This window comes from Bos indicus x Bos taurus, chromosome 3 (genome assembly GCF_003369695.1).
Source record: "Bos indicus x Bos taurus breed Angus x Brahman F1 hybrid chromosome 3, Bos_hybrid_MaternalHap_v2.0, whole genome shotgun sequence".
Lineage (NCBI taxonomy): Eukaryota > Metazoa > Chordata > Mammalia > Artiodactyla > Bovidae > Bos > Bos indicus x Bos taurus.
The window spans coordinates 120,475,598-120,491,362 of NC_040078.1; the positions used below are offsets into that span (position 1 = coordinate 120,475,598).

Below are 15,765 nucleotides of genomic sequence, written 5' to 3' on the forward strand. Positions count from 1 at the left end.
AGAAGGCCCCCTCGTTCATAAGGTATGGTATGAAACAGAAACAAGACACTATCTTTCATTTATCCGATTAAAAAGACCGGAAATCCTGCAAACACCTTGTGTTGGCTGAGGAGCAGGAGACCAGGTCTCCAGCAACGCTGGTGGGTGTGTAACTGTTCAAGACACCCGACCGCACACAGCAGGGGCCAGGGGATCACCTCATAGTATGTGTGAGCGTGAGGACAGCGGTGCCTGGAGACGGCCCAGCCCCGGGCGAGGGGGAGGCCAGCTCCCGTCTGAGCCACGGGCCCAGCGGCTCACCTGCTCCACGTGGGGCTCCTTGGCAAAGGAGATCCTGGCGATGGAGTGGGACGCGATGCACAGCTCCTGCCCGTTCACCTCGCCTTCCTCCACCTCCACGATGCCTGCAAGGGAACACGTCAGCCTGCCTCTGCGGCCCAGGGCTCAACGCATCTGAACGCTGCAGCCGCTGAGACAGCCATGGGCCCTCGCCTGCGAGGACCCCCAGGCATCAGGAGGGAAGACACTGCTCCTCTCACCGCTGAGGCCGGTGACCTCTGGGGTGACCCTGCACTCCCACTCTGGAGAGATCTGACAGGAGCGATGTGTGGCCAGAGGAGGGGACCCCCTGGCCGCCTGCCCACACTTTCTGGGCCGCCAACACCCGGGGCAGCGTGGCTGGCCCTGCTGCTCCAGCAGCTTCAGGAAGCGAGCACTCACTTGAGCCAGTGAGCCAGGTGAGGGTGATGCGGGCAGGGTCTGACCTCACGGCCCTGGTGAACTACTTTAGGATGAACTCCCCGGGGGCAAAGCCAACTTCCACACAGGACTTTCACTCCCAGTCGAGGTCCCCCCACCAGAGGCCCACCCGCATGGGAAACATGAGGCTTGCACAGACATGAGCGGGAGCGCTGAGCCAGGAACCAGCCTGCTCCTGCAGAGGGGCTCCCACAGCACCCCCGGCCGCCTCCCTACTCCAAAGGTGCCCACAGGGCCCCCGGCAGGGCGCGAGTGGAAGCAGCCCGGGGAGGCGTGTACCTGTGTTCTGGGCGCTGACGAAGGCCACCTTGTTGGTGTCAGGCTCCAGGCGGATGAAGCCGCACTCCCTGTGCATGGGCTTGTGCGTGTCTGGGTGGAAGGCGTTGAACCTGGACCGGGAATCGACAGGTGGAGCCCCAGGTGCCCGGTGCCCAGCAGAGCACGTGCAGGCATGGTACACCACCCTCTCCTCACCCAGTGGACCTGAGGCGCCACACGGAACAGACACGTAGAGGACACAGCGGAGACACGGGGGAGCACAGGGACGGCCCCCACCCACTCGGTCCCCTCTCCCGCTGCGGGGCCTGCCGGGACCCTGCTCTCCTGCAGGGCGTGCCCCACCCCGGCCCATCAGCACCTCCCAGACTCCTCAGTCTAAGCCCCCACCAACACCGCCAAGTCCATCCCTCCAACGCCACCTTCCTGCCTCTGAGCTAGGATGCTGCTCTGGGGCGCACCGGTTCATGTGAGAAATGGGGCGCGGTCCACGTCTCGTCACCCCGCCTCCGCGGCAGGCCCACGGCAGGGGGGCAGCGCCGAGCCTCGACCTGAGCACTGCTCACGACTCACAGCCCGCGGGCTCAGCAGCGCCGGGTGGGAACCCAGTGCTGACAGCGTGTGACGGGCGGGGGGCCCAGCTCACACACCCTCCTGCGAGTGTAACCCCTCCCGAGAAACACATCTGCTGCCTGCACACACTATCACACTGACCGAAACACCTGTTTTCTACCCTCTCCACTTTTCTGTAACTGCAGTCACTGAGTGACCAGCGTTAAGAGGAGATTAATGAATGCCAGGCCTATGTTCCTCTAAAGGACTGTGACTCGTGGTTCTGTTTTACTTGACCCCGCATTTCCACCTTCTGGTTCATACGCAGGCTATTCTTTCTTCTCACCCTTGCAGCCGAGAATAAAATGAAAAGGTATAAGATAGTACATCCTCAGCTACCCCCACCCCGTGCCCCCCACCCAGGCGCCCTGCTCTGAGCTGCCCCTGGCCCCAAGAGTGGCAGGAGGCCCGGTCAGACTCTGAGACCCGTGATCCCCAGGCTCTCTGAGACCCCGGCTGGCTCAGGGCAGGACCACAGGAAAGCCAGGCCCAATCTCCAGGTCTGGGTTCTGAGACCCCGGCCGGCTCAGGGCAGGACCACAGGAAAGCCAGGCCCAATCTCCAGTCCTGGGCGGCTGAGACCCCGGCCGGCTTGGGGCAGAACCACAGGAAAGCCAGGCCCGATCTCCAGGCCTGGGCGGCTGAGACCCCGGCCGGCTCAGGGCAGGACCACAGGAAAGCCAGGCCCAATCTCCAGGCCTGGGGCAGCTGAGACCCCGGCTGGCTCGGGGCAGGACCACAGGAAAGCCAGGCCCGATCTCCAGGCCTGGGCGGCTGGCCTGTACCGGGCGCCATGTGGGCTTCCCGTCTGCGTAAGAAGCTGAGACTGTGCTCAGTGTCTCCAGCCCATCCCCGGGGACGGGCACGCATCCTGCGGGGCTGGGCGGGGAGGGCACTTACGAGAAGTTGAGCATGGGCTGGCCCACGTGCGAGATGTGTGCCTCCTCCAGGTACCGGAAGGGCTGCAGCGTTGGGAAGGTCCCGGCTCCCGGCGGCTCTGACAGCCAGGTGCCCAGCATCCAGGACAGCGGCTCTACCACGGGGCTCATCTTGGGGGGCTCTGTGGACAGAGAGGGGCGTCAGCGGCTGCTGCTGGCCGTCCTGGGCAGCTTGGCGTGGATCGTACACCATGTACCTGCAGGCCCCGGTCATCACAGCTCGACCCGCAGGGCCTGACCTCACCAGCGGCCAAGATGACCCTCAAGGTCCTCTCTTGGAGGGGAGAGCAAGGCGGCAGACCCCGTTCTGCTGGACCAGCTCTGGAGCCTGCAGCTCCCAGGACGCGGAGGACGGCCAGGTGGCAGGGGAGGTCAGGGGCCCAGGGCCTCAGAGGAGGCTGGAAAGGCAGTGTTGCCAGCCCCCGGGCTGGGCAGCATGCCCCCGCACGGCAGCCCGGTGCTGCGGATGAAGGCAGGGGGAGACCGTGGGCAGCGCGACAGGGGCCCTGGGACGGGAGGGTGCACCCTGCCCACCAGGCGGGGCCCACGGCGGCAGCACCAGGCAGAGACTGCTACCCACGGGCACCAAAGGGCTCTGCCACTGAGGGTGAGGGTGACGGCCGGCCTCGAGGGAAGGGGGCAGGTAGGCAATGGGAGCGCAGATGAGGGTGGGTGCACAGACCACTCTGCCCGGCGCCCAGGCCCCACGCCCTGCCCCACTCGGCCCCACAGTCAGGATGGAGGTGCTGCTGAACGGCTTTCCAGAAACCGGCTCGCGGGGTCCTCTGGCCTGTGGGACTCCCTGAGACAGTGGGAAGCTGGGGCTGGGCCCGCATGGGCCGCCGGGCATGGGGACAGGCGGTCTGACTCCCTGTCTGCCGGATTCCCACACCCGGTCACGCCTCAGACCGAGTGTCTTCAGGCAGACAGCACACGACAGAGGAGAGGGAAGGGGAGGGGAGGCGGGCGTCACCAAGCTCGTTACGAACCACACCTCTTCTCTGCTCAGCATGTGGCCTGTGGGATCTCAGCCCCCCATCAGGGGTTGAACCTGGGCCCCAGCGGTGGGAGCACGGAGTCCTAGCCCCCGGACCCCAGGGAGTCCCCAGGCTACACTACTGAATGGCAGCTTCTGTCGATAAGCCCCAGACGCCAGCACAAAGGAACCCGCCTCTCAGGCGTACACACCTCGGGGATGCGTGTGCTCCGGAAGCACCTCTCAGGCGTACACACCTCGGGGACACGTGTGCTCTGGAAGCACCTCAGCTCCTATGATCACACGGCCTGCGACTGCTGCTGGAATGAGGTCTGGGAGAATGACCGGGGGAAGCTCAAAGGGCTCTGGCGGTGGAGAAGCGACTCCCTCAACTGAGAACGCTGGGGACAGTGCACAGAGGGGCCGGGCTCAAGGACCGGCAGGTGGAGGACGGGCTGTGCCCCTCCGGCGGCCTGGGGGGTGCGGGGCGCACATTCCTTCCTCCTCCGGCCTGGCCTCTCTCCCAGGACTCCCTTTCCAAATCGACTGTGGAAAGTTAGAACGGGGGATGGTGACCCTGGAGCTGACTGACAACGCTCTCATGTTTAGACAGCAAGAAAAACCAAAATCAGGACTTCAGTCACAACCTCTGGTGGAAGTAAAGACCAGGAGCTTCGGACTTGGCGGTCTTGGGGCCAGCAGACTCCACTGCTCTGATTCCTGGCAACACATGGCTCCGTTCGCTCCTCTGGATGACGCGGCTGACGCTCGTCCACGGAGGGGAACCCAGCAGCGAGCTGATGGGAGATGTGCACACGTGCCAGGAGCACATGCGGGAGTGAGCTCACAGGGTGGCGTCTCAGGGACAGAAGGTGGCTGGCGGGCCGGGTGGGCGGGTGGGGAAAGGCTGGCCGAGCCCCCGGAAGGGCCCTGGCCTCCCATCTGAGCAGAGCCCTGAGGCCTGGCAGAAGGGCTGAGGCCCCCGGCTGCAGGAAGCAGCTGGAGGAGGACGCGGACCCGCGGCAGCGACGGAAGCAGCGGGAAGGGCAGGAAACCAAGGCCGGCAGCCCTCCTGCCTTGGAACCCACCCCAGAGAGGCGGAAACGCGGCCCCAAGGCCTGAACACACTGCTCGACCGGACACCCCTAATGCCCTCCCGTGTGGGGAGGCCAACAGAACACACAGACATGGTGTGACTTGGCTTCAGAGAGGAGGGAAGCACCAGCAAGAAGCTCCACGAGGAAGGCCTGGAAAATACGCCTGGGAGAGGGGGGCAGACCCACACAGGACACGGCCCAGCTGCAAGGGGCGGCTCCCTAGAGGCAGGGGCACACAGGTCCCCACGGCCTCCCTCCCGCGACACCCAACACCGAGCCCGTGAAACGTGGCTGCTCCTGAGACGCATTCCCAGCACAAGATCCCCCCGTGGAATTTCAAAACCTCACCCTAAAATACAGAACTTCACCCACCCCAGCAATCTTGAAGTACTGGTGGCTACATGTTCAAACGTTTCATACAATACTGAATAGTTTATCAAGGCTAACTTCACTCATTTCCCTTTACTTTTTTGACGTATTTAGAAAATTTAAATTAAGTGGGAACTCACACCATGTTCCCACTGATAGCACTGGAAAGGAGCGTTCAACACTCAGAGGACGCTGTGCAGTGAATTCTGCAGAGAGGTCATCACGAGTCTTCACTGAAAGACGTGAGGTACTAGCAGAGCAGCTGCAGGAGACGGGCGAGCGCCGGGCTCGGCACACGTGCGAGGAGCATCTGCCAGGGAGCGGGGCGGGAACGCCGGTCCCGAGCCACGGCCTCCAGATCCCGCAGGGAAGACTCGCTTTAAAAGCAGAGGGGCAGGTGCACCACAGACGGTGAGACAGAGCCAGCACCACGCACCCGGGGCCACGCGTTACAAGAAATAGCTGCTTAGACGGAATCTCAAAGCAAGACCCTCAACGCCTGCTGTCAACAAGAGATGCAGCTGAAGTAATTTGGAAAGGCGTCAGAAGGTGGGGCCAAGATGGGCAGCCGGGATCAGGCGTCAGGACCCGACATCAGGCAGAAGGCAGGCCAAGCCCAGTGCATGCAAGTGGACGTGGAGCAGCCCCGCAGCACGCGAGGGCACGGTCGCCGTGGAGGCGTCTGTGGACACTCAGGCCCCAGACGCAGCAGCAGCGTGTATAAAGCAGACACTACTGAAGACGCTCAGAGGGTGACAGAAGGAGTCTAGAGGACATCTCTATAGGTGTCTCTTCACGTTCAAGCAACAATATCCAAATAATGAAACAGAAACAATTATACATAGGATATAATGAATGAGGTGGGTCTGACGGACATACACTGAACTTTTGTAGCTTGAGACAAGAGAATACTCCTTGAAGTTCTTCTGAAAGACCCATGAAGACTGACTTTTAACTGGTCAGAGAGCACTTCTAACTTCCAAAAACTAAAAAGAGTGCTCTTCCCCGTCCAATCACAATGCAACAAGACTAGAAATTAAAACAGTACAGATGTTCTTTAAAACAAGTCATGAGAGATGCCAGACACACACGTACAGGCCCCACGCCTCCGCTGGGTGGAAGCGTCCGGAACAGGCACGTGGGGCCAGCAGGGGAGCTGCAGCACAGAGCACCGCTGCCGGCTTGCCTGCACACGGCTCCGTCCCATCCCTGAGACTGCTGCGAGACGTCCACGAAGCAGACGAGCCTCAGGACAGAGCAGATGGCGCTCCTCAGCCCTCTGCCCGTGTCACAGCAGCACAGGGCCACCTGGGTCCCTGCCGGGACCGCTGCCCTGCAGGCAGAGCCAGTGTTTTAAGGACACAGAAACGCTGACTTGGGGGGCAACACACCCTGACTCCTAAAGACGTGCTCACACTACCACCACAGGAGCGGCCTGCGGCGCCTCGCACTCCCTCACCCCAGCTGTGCCGGCATGAGCCGCACGGCCTTGGCCCGTGACACGGTGTGCGTGACACGGTGTGCGGGCCTTCTCTGCCTCTCAGTCCCTCCCTCTTCCAGCCAGAGCCTGAGCTGCTGGCACCAGAGACCCCCTGAGCCCTGAACCAACGGCTCCTAGAGCGTTGAGGGACTGCAGCTGCCTTGGCTGGGTTTTCAAGCGAGCACAGTTCAGTGTTGTTTGAGACGCACAGGGAGCTGCTCCGGACAGAGACATGCTGCCCGCCCAAAGCAGAATAGGCTGGCAGCCCCTCGTCCCTGTGAGCCCACTTGCCTGCCAAGCGCAGCGGGAACAAGCCACGAGACCTGCTGCGGCGCATGTAAGAGAATGGTTGAGGCAGGTCCACGGAAGCGCGGGGCTGCGGAGCCGCTGAGGTCTGCCTGCTCAGATTCCCCACCGCCCCGGGGGCCCAGGGACTCACTGGAACCCAGCACCTGGACGGTGGAGAACACAGAGCAAAGGAGGATCAAAGATGCCCCGAGGGGTCCCCACTGTAGTCTCCTTTGCTTGGAGGCAAGAGAGGTTTTCATAAGCGACTCCAGCAGAGTGCAGGGGCTGTCCTGGGACAGAGGTAAGCCCGGAGGAGCCGGGTGGAGAGGTGCCCACGGTGTGTCCCCTGAAGACAGGTCTGCCACAGACCGGGGCGGGGCGGCGGCTTCAGGATGGCTCGGCGCATCCCGTGTATCGGGCACTTGATCTCTATTATTAAGTTAGCTCCACCTCAGTCCCCAGGCGTTAGATCCGAGAGGCTTGAGGACTCCTGCTCTAAAGGGACAGGATCCCAGCTGCTCCTAAATGGGGAGGTCAGACATGGGGGCGGCCGGTCCGCAAGGGGAGGGCCCAGCTGGTCCCAGGAGAGTTGGGCTGGGGGCCTGGGGCCAGCCTCGACTGGGCTGTTTACACCACAGGGTCGTGGGACAAGGTGATGGGTGTCTGGAGGTCCAGTAACACCGGTCCTGCCCCCCACCTTGCTCCCTGACCTCGGCCCTGGGCTGGGTCTGCACAAAGGCACCCACCCGGCGCAAGACTTGGTGGGGCTCAGGCAGGGAAGGAGCTGGGTGTGCAAACCACAGCCAGGGCAAGAGGAGAGACTGACCGGCTCAGGGGGTGGGGGCCAGGGAGGTGGAGGCAGGAGCCTGAAGAGTCGCCAAAATCAGAGCGCGGGAAGCACGGCTGCAGACGACGCAGGTTAGAGGTGGCGGGGAGCCGGGCACAGCTGGCGTCCTGGGGATGGCGCCACACAGGGACGGTGTGGCCACAGGAGCCACGGTGGACACAGCCCCCGAGGACAGGCCAGAAGCGCTGGAGGTGGGGCTCGGCCACTCACCGGACCCTGGACGGGGTGGGGGCGCTCCGGGCCAAGAGTGGACTGGGGGACTGCTGAGGGCGGGAGCCCGGCCTCCAAGAGACTCAACCTCGTGCGCTGTGCACGGGCCGGCAGGCAGGAGCGCACACGAGGCTGCAGGACCCGTGCCCAGGCAGCGGCCGCAGAGCAGAGGACCACCCTGCGCGCAGTGGAAAGGGAGGCTCGCGCCTTCTGGGCGGAGCGCGAGGAGACGGGGCTAAGCCGGCGCTTCTTTCAGGGCCGGAAGGAGCCGTGTGCGGTGGGAGCGGAAAGGCAGAACCGCGCTGCTAGCAGTCAGGGGACTCTTGGTTGGAGCGCATTCTTAAAACCACAGGCTCCCACGTCCAGCTTGCCCTGAGAGACACTTCAGACCCAGTCCTCTCAGCTTGCCATCACGGGCTCTTAACTACAATGAATTTAATGCGGGCAAGAACACCGGGGCTGGGCAGGTCCCGCGGGCTGCCCGCCCGCTCTGCCCCCGCTGGAATTGTGGTCGGCTCTTGGCCACGGTCCCGTTCCGTGTTTTCACTCAAGTGTTGCAGGACAGAAGGACCAACATGAGGCTTCTAAAAGCCGAATGTCGTGTGACACGAGCCCACACATGCCAGCCCCGTCCAATGACACCCTTAAGAGCTGTGTATTCTACTCTATGTAAATTACACTTCATTAGAGAAACGAAAATAAATTTAAAAGTCAAACAAAGGAAAAGTATCATAAATAGGGATCTGGCCTACTGGCCATTTTCAACCTCTTCGAGTGAATCAGGCCTTTCTATGCGCTGTTTCCCTGGTTTCACTTACCAATATGCAAAAACAAAAATTTAAATTTTCTCCAAGAAATTTAAATCTTCATTTTTGGACCTAGGACAGTGAAAGCAGGCTTACCCATGCCTAAGTTTTCTATGCTCCAGACGCCGCCAAGGTTCTTCAAGGTTGGTTTCTGCCAACCACGGGAAGTGTCTGCACCTGGCTGCTAACAGCTCCCAGGAAGTGGCTGCCAAGCCTGCGGGAGGCATTCTGGGAACTGTAGTTCCACAACACGGGGGCCTCCTCAGGACAAAGTGGAACAAAGGGAGACGGAGACAACCAAACCTGAGAGCTGGGAGGAGCTGTGGAGGCTGAGGCGCATTCAGAGCGTCAGCCAGGCCAGAGGGGCCAACCGCCTGGGCAGACTGAGGAGTGGACCTGCCCTCTGACCGGCACTGCTGGCCAGCGGGGACAGACCCGTGCAGCAAGGCTGGCTCATGCGGCCCGTGTGCAGGAAAGCTGCTTCTGCAACACACACTCTGGAAACTCCTGGCACGCTGCCTTCTGCGTCTCCTGGCACATGTGTCAGCAGAGGCCCACGGCCCCCCGGGCAGGAAACAAGCAGACCTGTCCACTGGGACCTAGGGATAGACGCCGTTGAGGTACTGCCCACCCCACTATTGCCTTGACAGACACCAGTGTTCTCTGCCAGGGCACAGGCCGGGTGGAGAGCCTCGGCAGCCTGGCAGCCCTGGCTGTGCCAGGCGGAGGGCCCCATGCAACACGGGTGGTCTAGCTGGCTCCCCCGGAGAGGCACCCAGGGTAGGCCGCTGCTTTGGAATGAGGGCGAGGCCCTCACTTCATCACCCAGGAGATGGAAAGGCCCCCATGCACACCTGGGAACACCGGATATGTCAGAAAATAGAGCATATCTTCCATAAAATACAGAAGACATAATAAAAAGGGGCCAAAGTATTATTACTTGCAGATAAACGTTATCGTTGGTTATCCAGTTAATCCAAGTCTCAACTGAGAAACTATTAGAACTCATAAGAGAATCTGTCAAGGTGGCTGTTAGTAAAACCAGCAGTCTTCCTGCCCGTCAGCAAGAACCAAATTACACAGAGGAGGGGCCCCGCCTTCCACTCTACAAAGAGCTTAGAAGTCACAGCTCTGGTCTGCAAGAAACACACGGTGCTGACAGTCAGTGACTTTCCTTGGCTTCATCAGAGAAACCTGGTCAGATGTCCCCCCAGACCTGAGAAACCCGGGGACAGGACCACTGACGTCCGCTCACCTGGAGCAGAAGCTCCTGGGGACGGCAGGCCAGCGGGAACCCCAGAGGCAGCCTGCACGGGACTCCAGGCCACGTGTACACAGGTGTGAGCGAGCACCTCCCGGGGCTGCAGTCCCAGGGGCCCCACAGTATCCTGGGGTTCATTTCTAGGAACCGCCTGGTTCTCACCAGAGAAAGAAAAGAAAAGAAAGGAAAAGAAATCACCAGAGTCCCTGGCCTCAAGCCCTGAGCTTCTCCAAAACAAAAGCCTGTGGTGTGGTGAGAAGACCTCCCAGATCATCTTTCGGGTGGGGAAGCCCTTTCCCACCCTGGCCCCTGGTCGTCTGGTCTCACCCAAGGAGGGGAAAGGAAGGAAGAAATACTAGTGAAGGTCACAACCCAGGAACACCAGCCACTAAAAGGCTGAAACTCAATCAGAAGACTATAAATGCTTCTCCTCCCCAGACCACTCCTCAGGGCTCTAGCATAATAAAAGGATTACAGGGGAAAGTGCCCCAAGGTACAGACTCTATGAAAAGTCTTTAGAGTCAAGGAGAAGGCAACAAATCAGGACAAGAGAAGAGCCTGCAGCACTGAGCAGCAGCTGCAGGAGGCAACAGGGCACCAACCCCTAGTCAGGCTACCACCACGCTTCAAGCCCAGCACCTGCCTACCTCAAGCTTTATGACGACACCGTGTCTGCCTTTCTAAAAACTACTGGGCAGGCTAGAAGGCAAGAAAGAACAGTCTGAAAAGACAGAGCAGAAATTCTGGAATTCTCAGATTTGGATCTGAAGTAACTGTGATTAATATGCTAAGGATTCTAATGGGAAAAGCAGGTAAAGTGTAAGAACAGACACGTAATGTAAGAAGAGAGGAAATGTGGACAGACTGAAAAACACTGATGGCAGGGCTGAGGAAAGAGGGAGCGGCACATCTGTCCATAAGAACACCCCCTACTAAAATGCAGAAAGAAAAAAGAGAACAGAGTATCAGGGAAATTTGTGACAATAAAAAGTGATACATGCACATGATGAGAATACAGTATATGAAGGGAAAACAGCTGAGAACTTTTCCAAGTTAACAATAAGCACCAAACTGCAGATCCAGGGAACTCTGAGAACACCAACCACAACAAATATCACAATATCTACATCTAGACGTATCACACTCAAACTGCAGAGAGCCAGAGACAAGGAGAACCCTGAAAGAGGCCAGAGGGGGAGAAACCTCTCGAGTCAAAACGCTCAGAATTACAGGAACTTCTCCTTAGAAGACATGCGAGCAGCATAGGGGTAGAGTCCTGCATTCAGTGAAACGATCCCTCAAAAGTAAAGAGAAATAAAGACTTCAAACAAAAACTGAGAAAATTTACTGCCAGCAGACATGCCCTGCATGAAATGTTAAAAGTTCTGCAGAGAAAGAAAATGATGCAGGTCAGAAAATCTGAACCAGAAAAATCTGAATCTAAATAAAGAAAAGAGCACTGGAAAAGGAATAAATAAAGGTAACAATAAAATGCTGCTTCTTCTTAACTGACATAGTGGACAAAGGTTTGTTCAAGTCTCTGGCAGTAACAGGGCGAGCAAAGCAGTAAGTGACGGAACGCAGCACGTCCCCGAGGGACAGGAGGAGGCGCTGGGGGTCTCTGTTACGGCTCCCGCACAGCCAGGAAGCAGCACAGCCATGTGAGAGTGGACACGGATTAGCTGTAAGTGCACGGTGTGGACTGGCGGAGGACCACTAAAAAGGTACAACTGATACGCTAAGAAAGGAGAGAACGTGCGATCAAGGTAAATGCTCCAATGGAACCAAAGAAGGCTGAAAACGAGGGACAAGACAAAAGACGAACGCTAAGCAGTTCCGAACGGAACAGACAGGAATCCGGGGAGAGCAGTGACCAGTTTACACTTGAGTGGCCCAAGACCACCCACCCGAAGATGGAGACCACTGGAGCAGACTGGAGACCATGACCGGCTGTATACTGCCTGTGAGGCCCACCTCACCTACACACAGGCCACAAGCAAAGGGAGACAGAGAGCCATCCACGCTAGCAAGAATCACAGACAACTGGGGTGGCTGGGAAGCAGACATCAGGGCAAGAAAGATCAGCGGGGATACACAACAGCGCTGTTACATAATAACCTAGGGGTCAGTTCTCCAAAAAGATGTAATAACCCTCAATGCTTACACACCTAACAACACAGCATCAAAGCACAAGACAAAGACGAACACAACTGCAAGGGGAGATGCACAAACTCACAGTTGCAGTGGAGACCCCAACACACGGCAGGGATGGGCAGATCTGGCAGACAGCCAGCCAGCAGGGCGCACACGAGCTCTCCAACCACGGACCACTATGCCGGCTCATTTTAGGCGTCAGCTTGACTGGGCCACGGGGCTGCTGAACCAGCTGGTGGGACACTGTTTCAGGGGTGTCTGTGGCTTCCAGGAGCAAGTCCGCGTCTGAACGGGGCGCCATAAGCCTGCGGCCCTCGCACGCAGGGGGCACTAAGGGCCTCACAGAGCAGAGAGGTGGAGGGGGGCAGACTCGCTTTGCTTGCACCAGGGCCTCCAGGTGGACCAGGACTTCTCCACCCCATCCCAGGCCTTGGAGCAAGGGCTGAATCACCCCACCGGCGTTCCGGGTTCTCCAGGCTGCCATCCGTGATTGTGGGAGCCAATTCCTGTAAAAAGTTTCCGTGTACTCTCACACATCCTACTGGCTCTATTTCTCAAAAGAACCGTGACTAACCACTACTTCAGTCAACATCAGTAGAACATACGTTACGCTCAAGCTCAGGCTCACAAGAAACATTCAGCACGACAGTCACATGCTGGGGCCGCAGAACAGACCTAACACGTGTACAGAACACAGCTCACACAAAGGACGCTCTCAGAGCACAGTGGGCTCGACTGGAAAGCAGAAGCAGCAAGAGAGCTGAAACAGCACCAGACAGCTGGAGATTAAACAAGACACTTCCAAGTATACAGTGGGTCAAGGAGGAAGTCTCAGGAGAAATAAAAGAACACTTCAAGTAAATGGAAATGAAACTACAAAACTACAACTTATCAAAACTTGTGGCATGCAGTAAAAGCAGTGGTTAGAAAGAAATGTATAGTGCTGAATGCATACATTAGAAAAGAAGAAATACTGGAAATTCAAAGTACAGAAGGAAAAGCAATTAAGCTGAAGAAAAGGAGGGGGGAATTAGAATAGAAACCAATGAAATTGAAAACAGGAAAATAAAGAAAGTCAAAATCTGAATGCATATATTAGAAAAAGAGAAATAACTGAAATTAATAATCTAAGTTTTCACCTTAGGAAAATAGAAAAGGAAAAGCAGTTAAGTTGAAAGCAAGCAGAAGAAAAGGAAAAAAAAAAAAAATAAGAGCAGAAACCAACGAAACTGAAAACAGGAAAATAAAATCAACAAAAGGTTGGCTTTTTCAAAAAGATCAATAAAACTATAACACTCTAGCTTAGTTAACTGAGGAAAGAGAAGACAGAAATTACCAATATCACAAATCAAAGAGGAACATCCACTAAAGCCCTGCAGATGCTGAACTGTCTAAAGGACACTGTGAACAACTTTATGCCTACAAACTTGATGATTTAGGTGAAATGGATCAATTTCTTGAAAAACAACACTACCAAAACTTATACAGGAGACATAATCTGGATAGGCCTATATCTATTATATCTGAGTCAATAACCCCCAGAACAGAAAGCATCAGTCCTAGACGGCCTTCTAGAATATCGGTGAATTCTGTCAAACATTTAAGAAAATTTTACCTATTCTTTACAATCTATTCTGGAAGGAAGAAGCAGAGGGAATACCTTCTAAATCATTCTATGAAGCCAGAATCACTATTATCAGAATGAGACAAAGTTATTAAAAGAAAGTAAAACTATGGATCTCTTTCATCAACATAGGTGCAAAACTCAACATGAGCAAATACCATCGAACAGCGTAAAAAGAAAATATATACCATGATCACTTGGGTTTATTCCAGTATGCAAGCCTGGTTCAGCAGTCCAAAATCAAGTGATATAACGCAAATATCCATTGTAGGATGACTGGATAAACAAAACGTGGTCCATCCATACAGTGGAATATTACTCAGCCTTCAAAGGAAGGCAGTTCTGCAGCATGCTGAGCACGGACATACTCTGTGGACATCAGGCCAATCATAGATGGACATACTGTGTGATTCCACGTACACGAGTCACAGGCACGGAGACAGAAAGCAGAACGGTGCTGCTGACGTCTGGGCGAGGGGAGGAGGAGAGTTACCAACAGGACAGAGTCTCAGATTCACACCGAGTTGCAGCCCGGCCGCGTGGCAGCTGTGCGGCAGGGCGCATGGATTTAACGCCACCGCACTAAAGGCTCACAGGCTGTTACGGTAAAGTTTTGGTGTTTGTATTTTAACTCAGTACAAAAAAAGGCACAACAATGATAAAAAAGAAATGAGCTATCAGGCCATAAAAAGACACAGGGGAACTCTCCACACATACTGCTGAGTGAAAGAAGCCGACCTGAGGAGGCTGCGTGCTCTAGTTCACAGCATCTATCCCTCCCAGAGTCGGGACCCTCCTGAAGAGGCAAAGCTACAGACAGTCCTAAGATCAGTGGCTGCAGGGGTTGGGAGGGGCGGCATAAACAGGCAGGCAGAGCTTCAGCACAGGGACACGACTCTGTACTGCTGTCCTGAGGACACGTGCGCTTATGCACTTGTCAAACTCCAAGCAGAAGGCGTCCCGCGGGCCGACCTGCCCAAGCATCCCCGGGGTGTGCCTGGACCCCGGCCGAGCGGCCTACCGTGCCCGCCTTCCGCCAGGCCCTCACCAGGGCAAAGCTGGGCGCTCCTGCATTTGTACTCATTTAAAAGATGCCTTTCTGTCTCTTCCGCACTGTGTGTTTTGTGGAGCACAGATTCACCTTCAATGGTCCGAAATTCCAAAATTTCTATCTGTCCAATATTTTGTTTTCTTCTACAGAGTTGGTCTTAAGTAAGATCCTCTTGAGATTTGTATCTTTGAAAGATATTCTTTTTTGTTAACAAGTTTGTCAGTGTTAAAAAAAAAACCCTCAAATATAAGACAGTCAACCTAAATGTAACCTATGCTAAGTCACTTCAGTCGTGTCCGACTCTGTGCAACCCCACAGACGGCAGCCCACCAGGCTCCCGGGTCCCTGGGATTCTCCAGGCAAGAACTTTGGAGTTGGTTGCCATTTCCTTCTCCAATGCATGGAAGTGAAAAGTGAAAGTGAAGTCGCTCAGTCGTATTCGACTCTTAGCGACCCCACGGACTTCAGCCTACCAGGCTCCTCCGTCCATGGGATTTTCCAGGCAAGAGTACTGGAGTGGGCTGCCATTGCCTTCTCTGAATGTAACCTATGGGACTTAGTTAATAACAACATATCAGAGTGTGGGCTCATCACTAGTAATGAGTGAACCTCTAGCACAAGTGGAAATGTGAGATGTTAGCAGTAGGGAAATGGCGGGGAGGGGGGAATTCCTGTGTTGTCTGTTAATTTTTCTGTAAATCTAAAACTTTCCTTAAAAGAAAAAACCCAAACTATTAGAAAATAGGGCTTCCCTGGTGTCTCAGCTGATAAAGAATCTGCCTGCAACGCGGGAGACCTGCGTTCAATCCCTGGGTTGGGACAATCCCCTGGAGAAGGTAAAGGCTGCCCACTCCAGTACTCTGGCCTGGAGTATTCCATGGACTGTATACTCCACGGGGTCGCAAAGAGACATGACTGAGTGACTTTCACTCATTAGAACATAATCAATGGAAGTCAGGGAGGAGGTAGAAATACAGATGAAATAAGATTATCAGAATACTGATAAACGTAGAAGCT

At 56.2% G+C, this 15,765-nt stretch overlaps 1 protein-coding gene across 6 annotated transcripts in view; it reads right to left on the bottom strand.

Moving 5' to 3' along the window:
* The window catches only part of THAP4 (THAP domain containing 4), a 35,286-nt gene that overhangs the window by 12,718 nt on the left and 6,803 nt on the right, over positions 1-15,765 (bottom strand). For 5 of the 6 annotated variants that reach the window (XM_027538194.1, XM_027538197.1, XM_027538198.1 and 2 more), the window contains exons 3-5: positions 2,548-2,707; positions 1,039-1,148; positions 301-404 (exon numbers count right to left, since the gene is read on the bottom strand). In XM_027538194.1, coding sequence (XP_027393995.1) covers positions 301-404; positions 1,039-1,148; positions 2,548-2,707 — 374 coding nt within the window. Of the gene's footprint in view, positions 1-300; positions 405-1,038; positions 1,149-2,547; positions 2,708-8,754; positions 8,861-15,765 lie in introns of those variants that run through there. The other variant, XM_027538199.1, reaches the window with a different exon arrangement.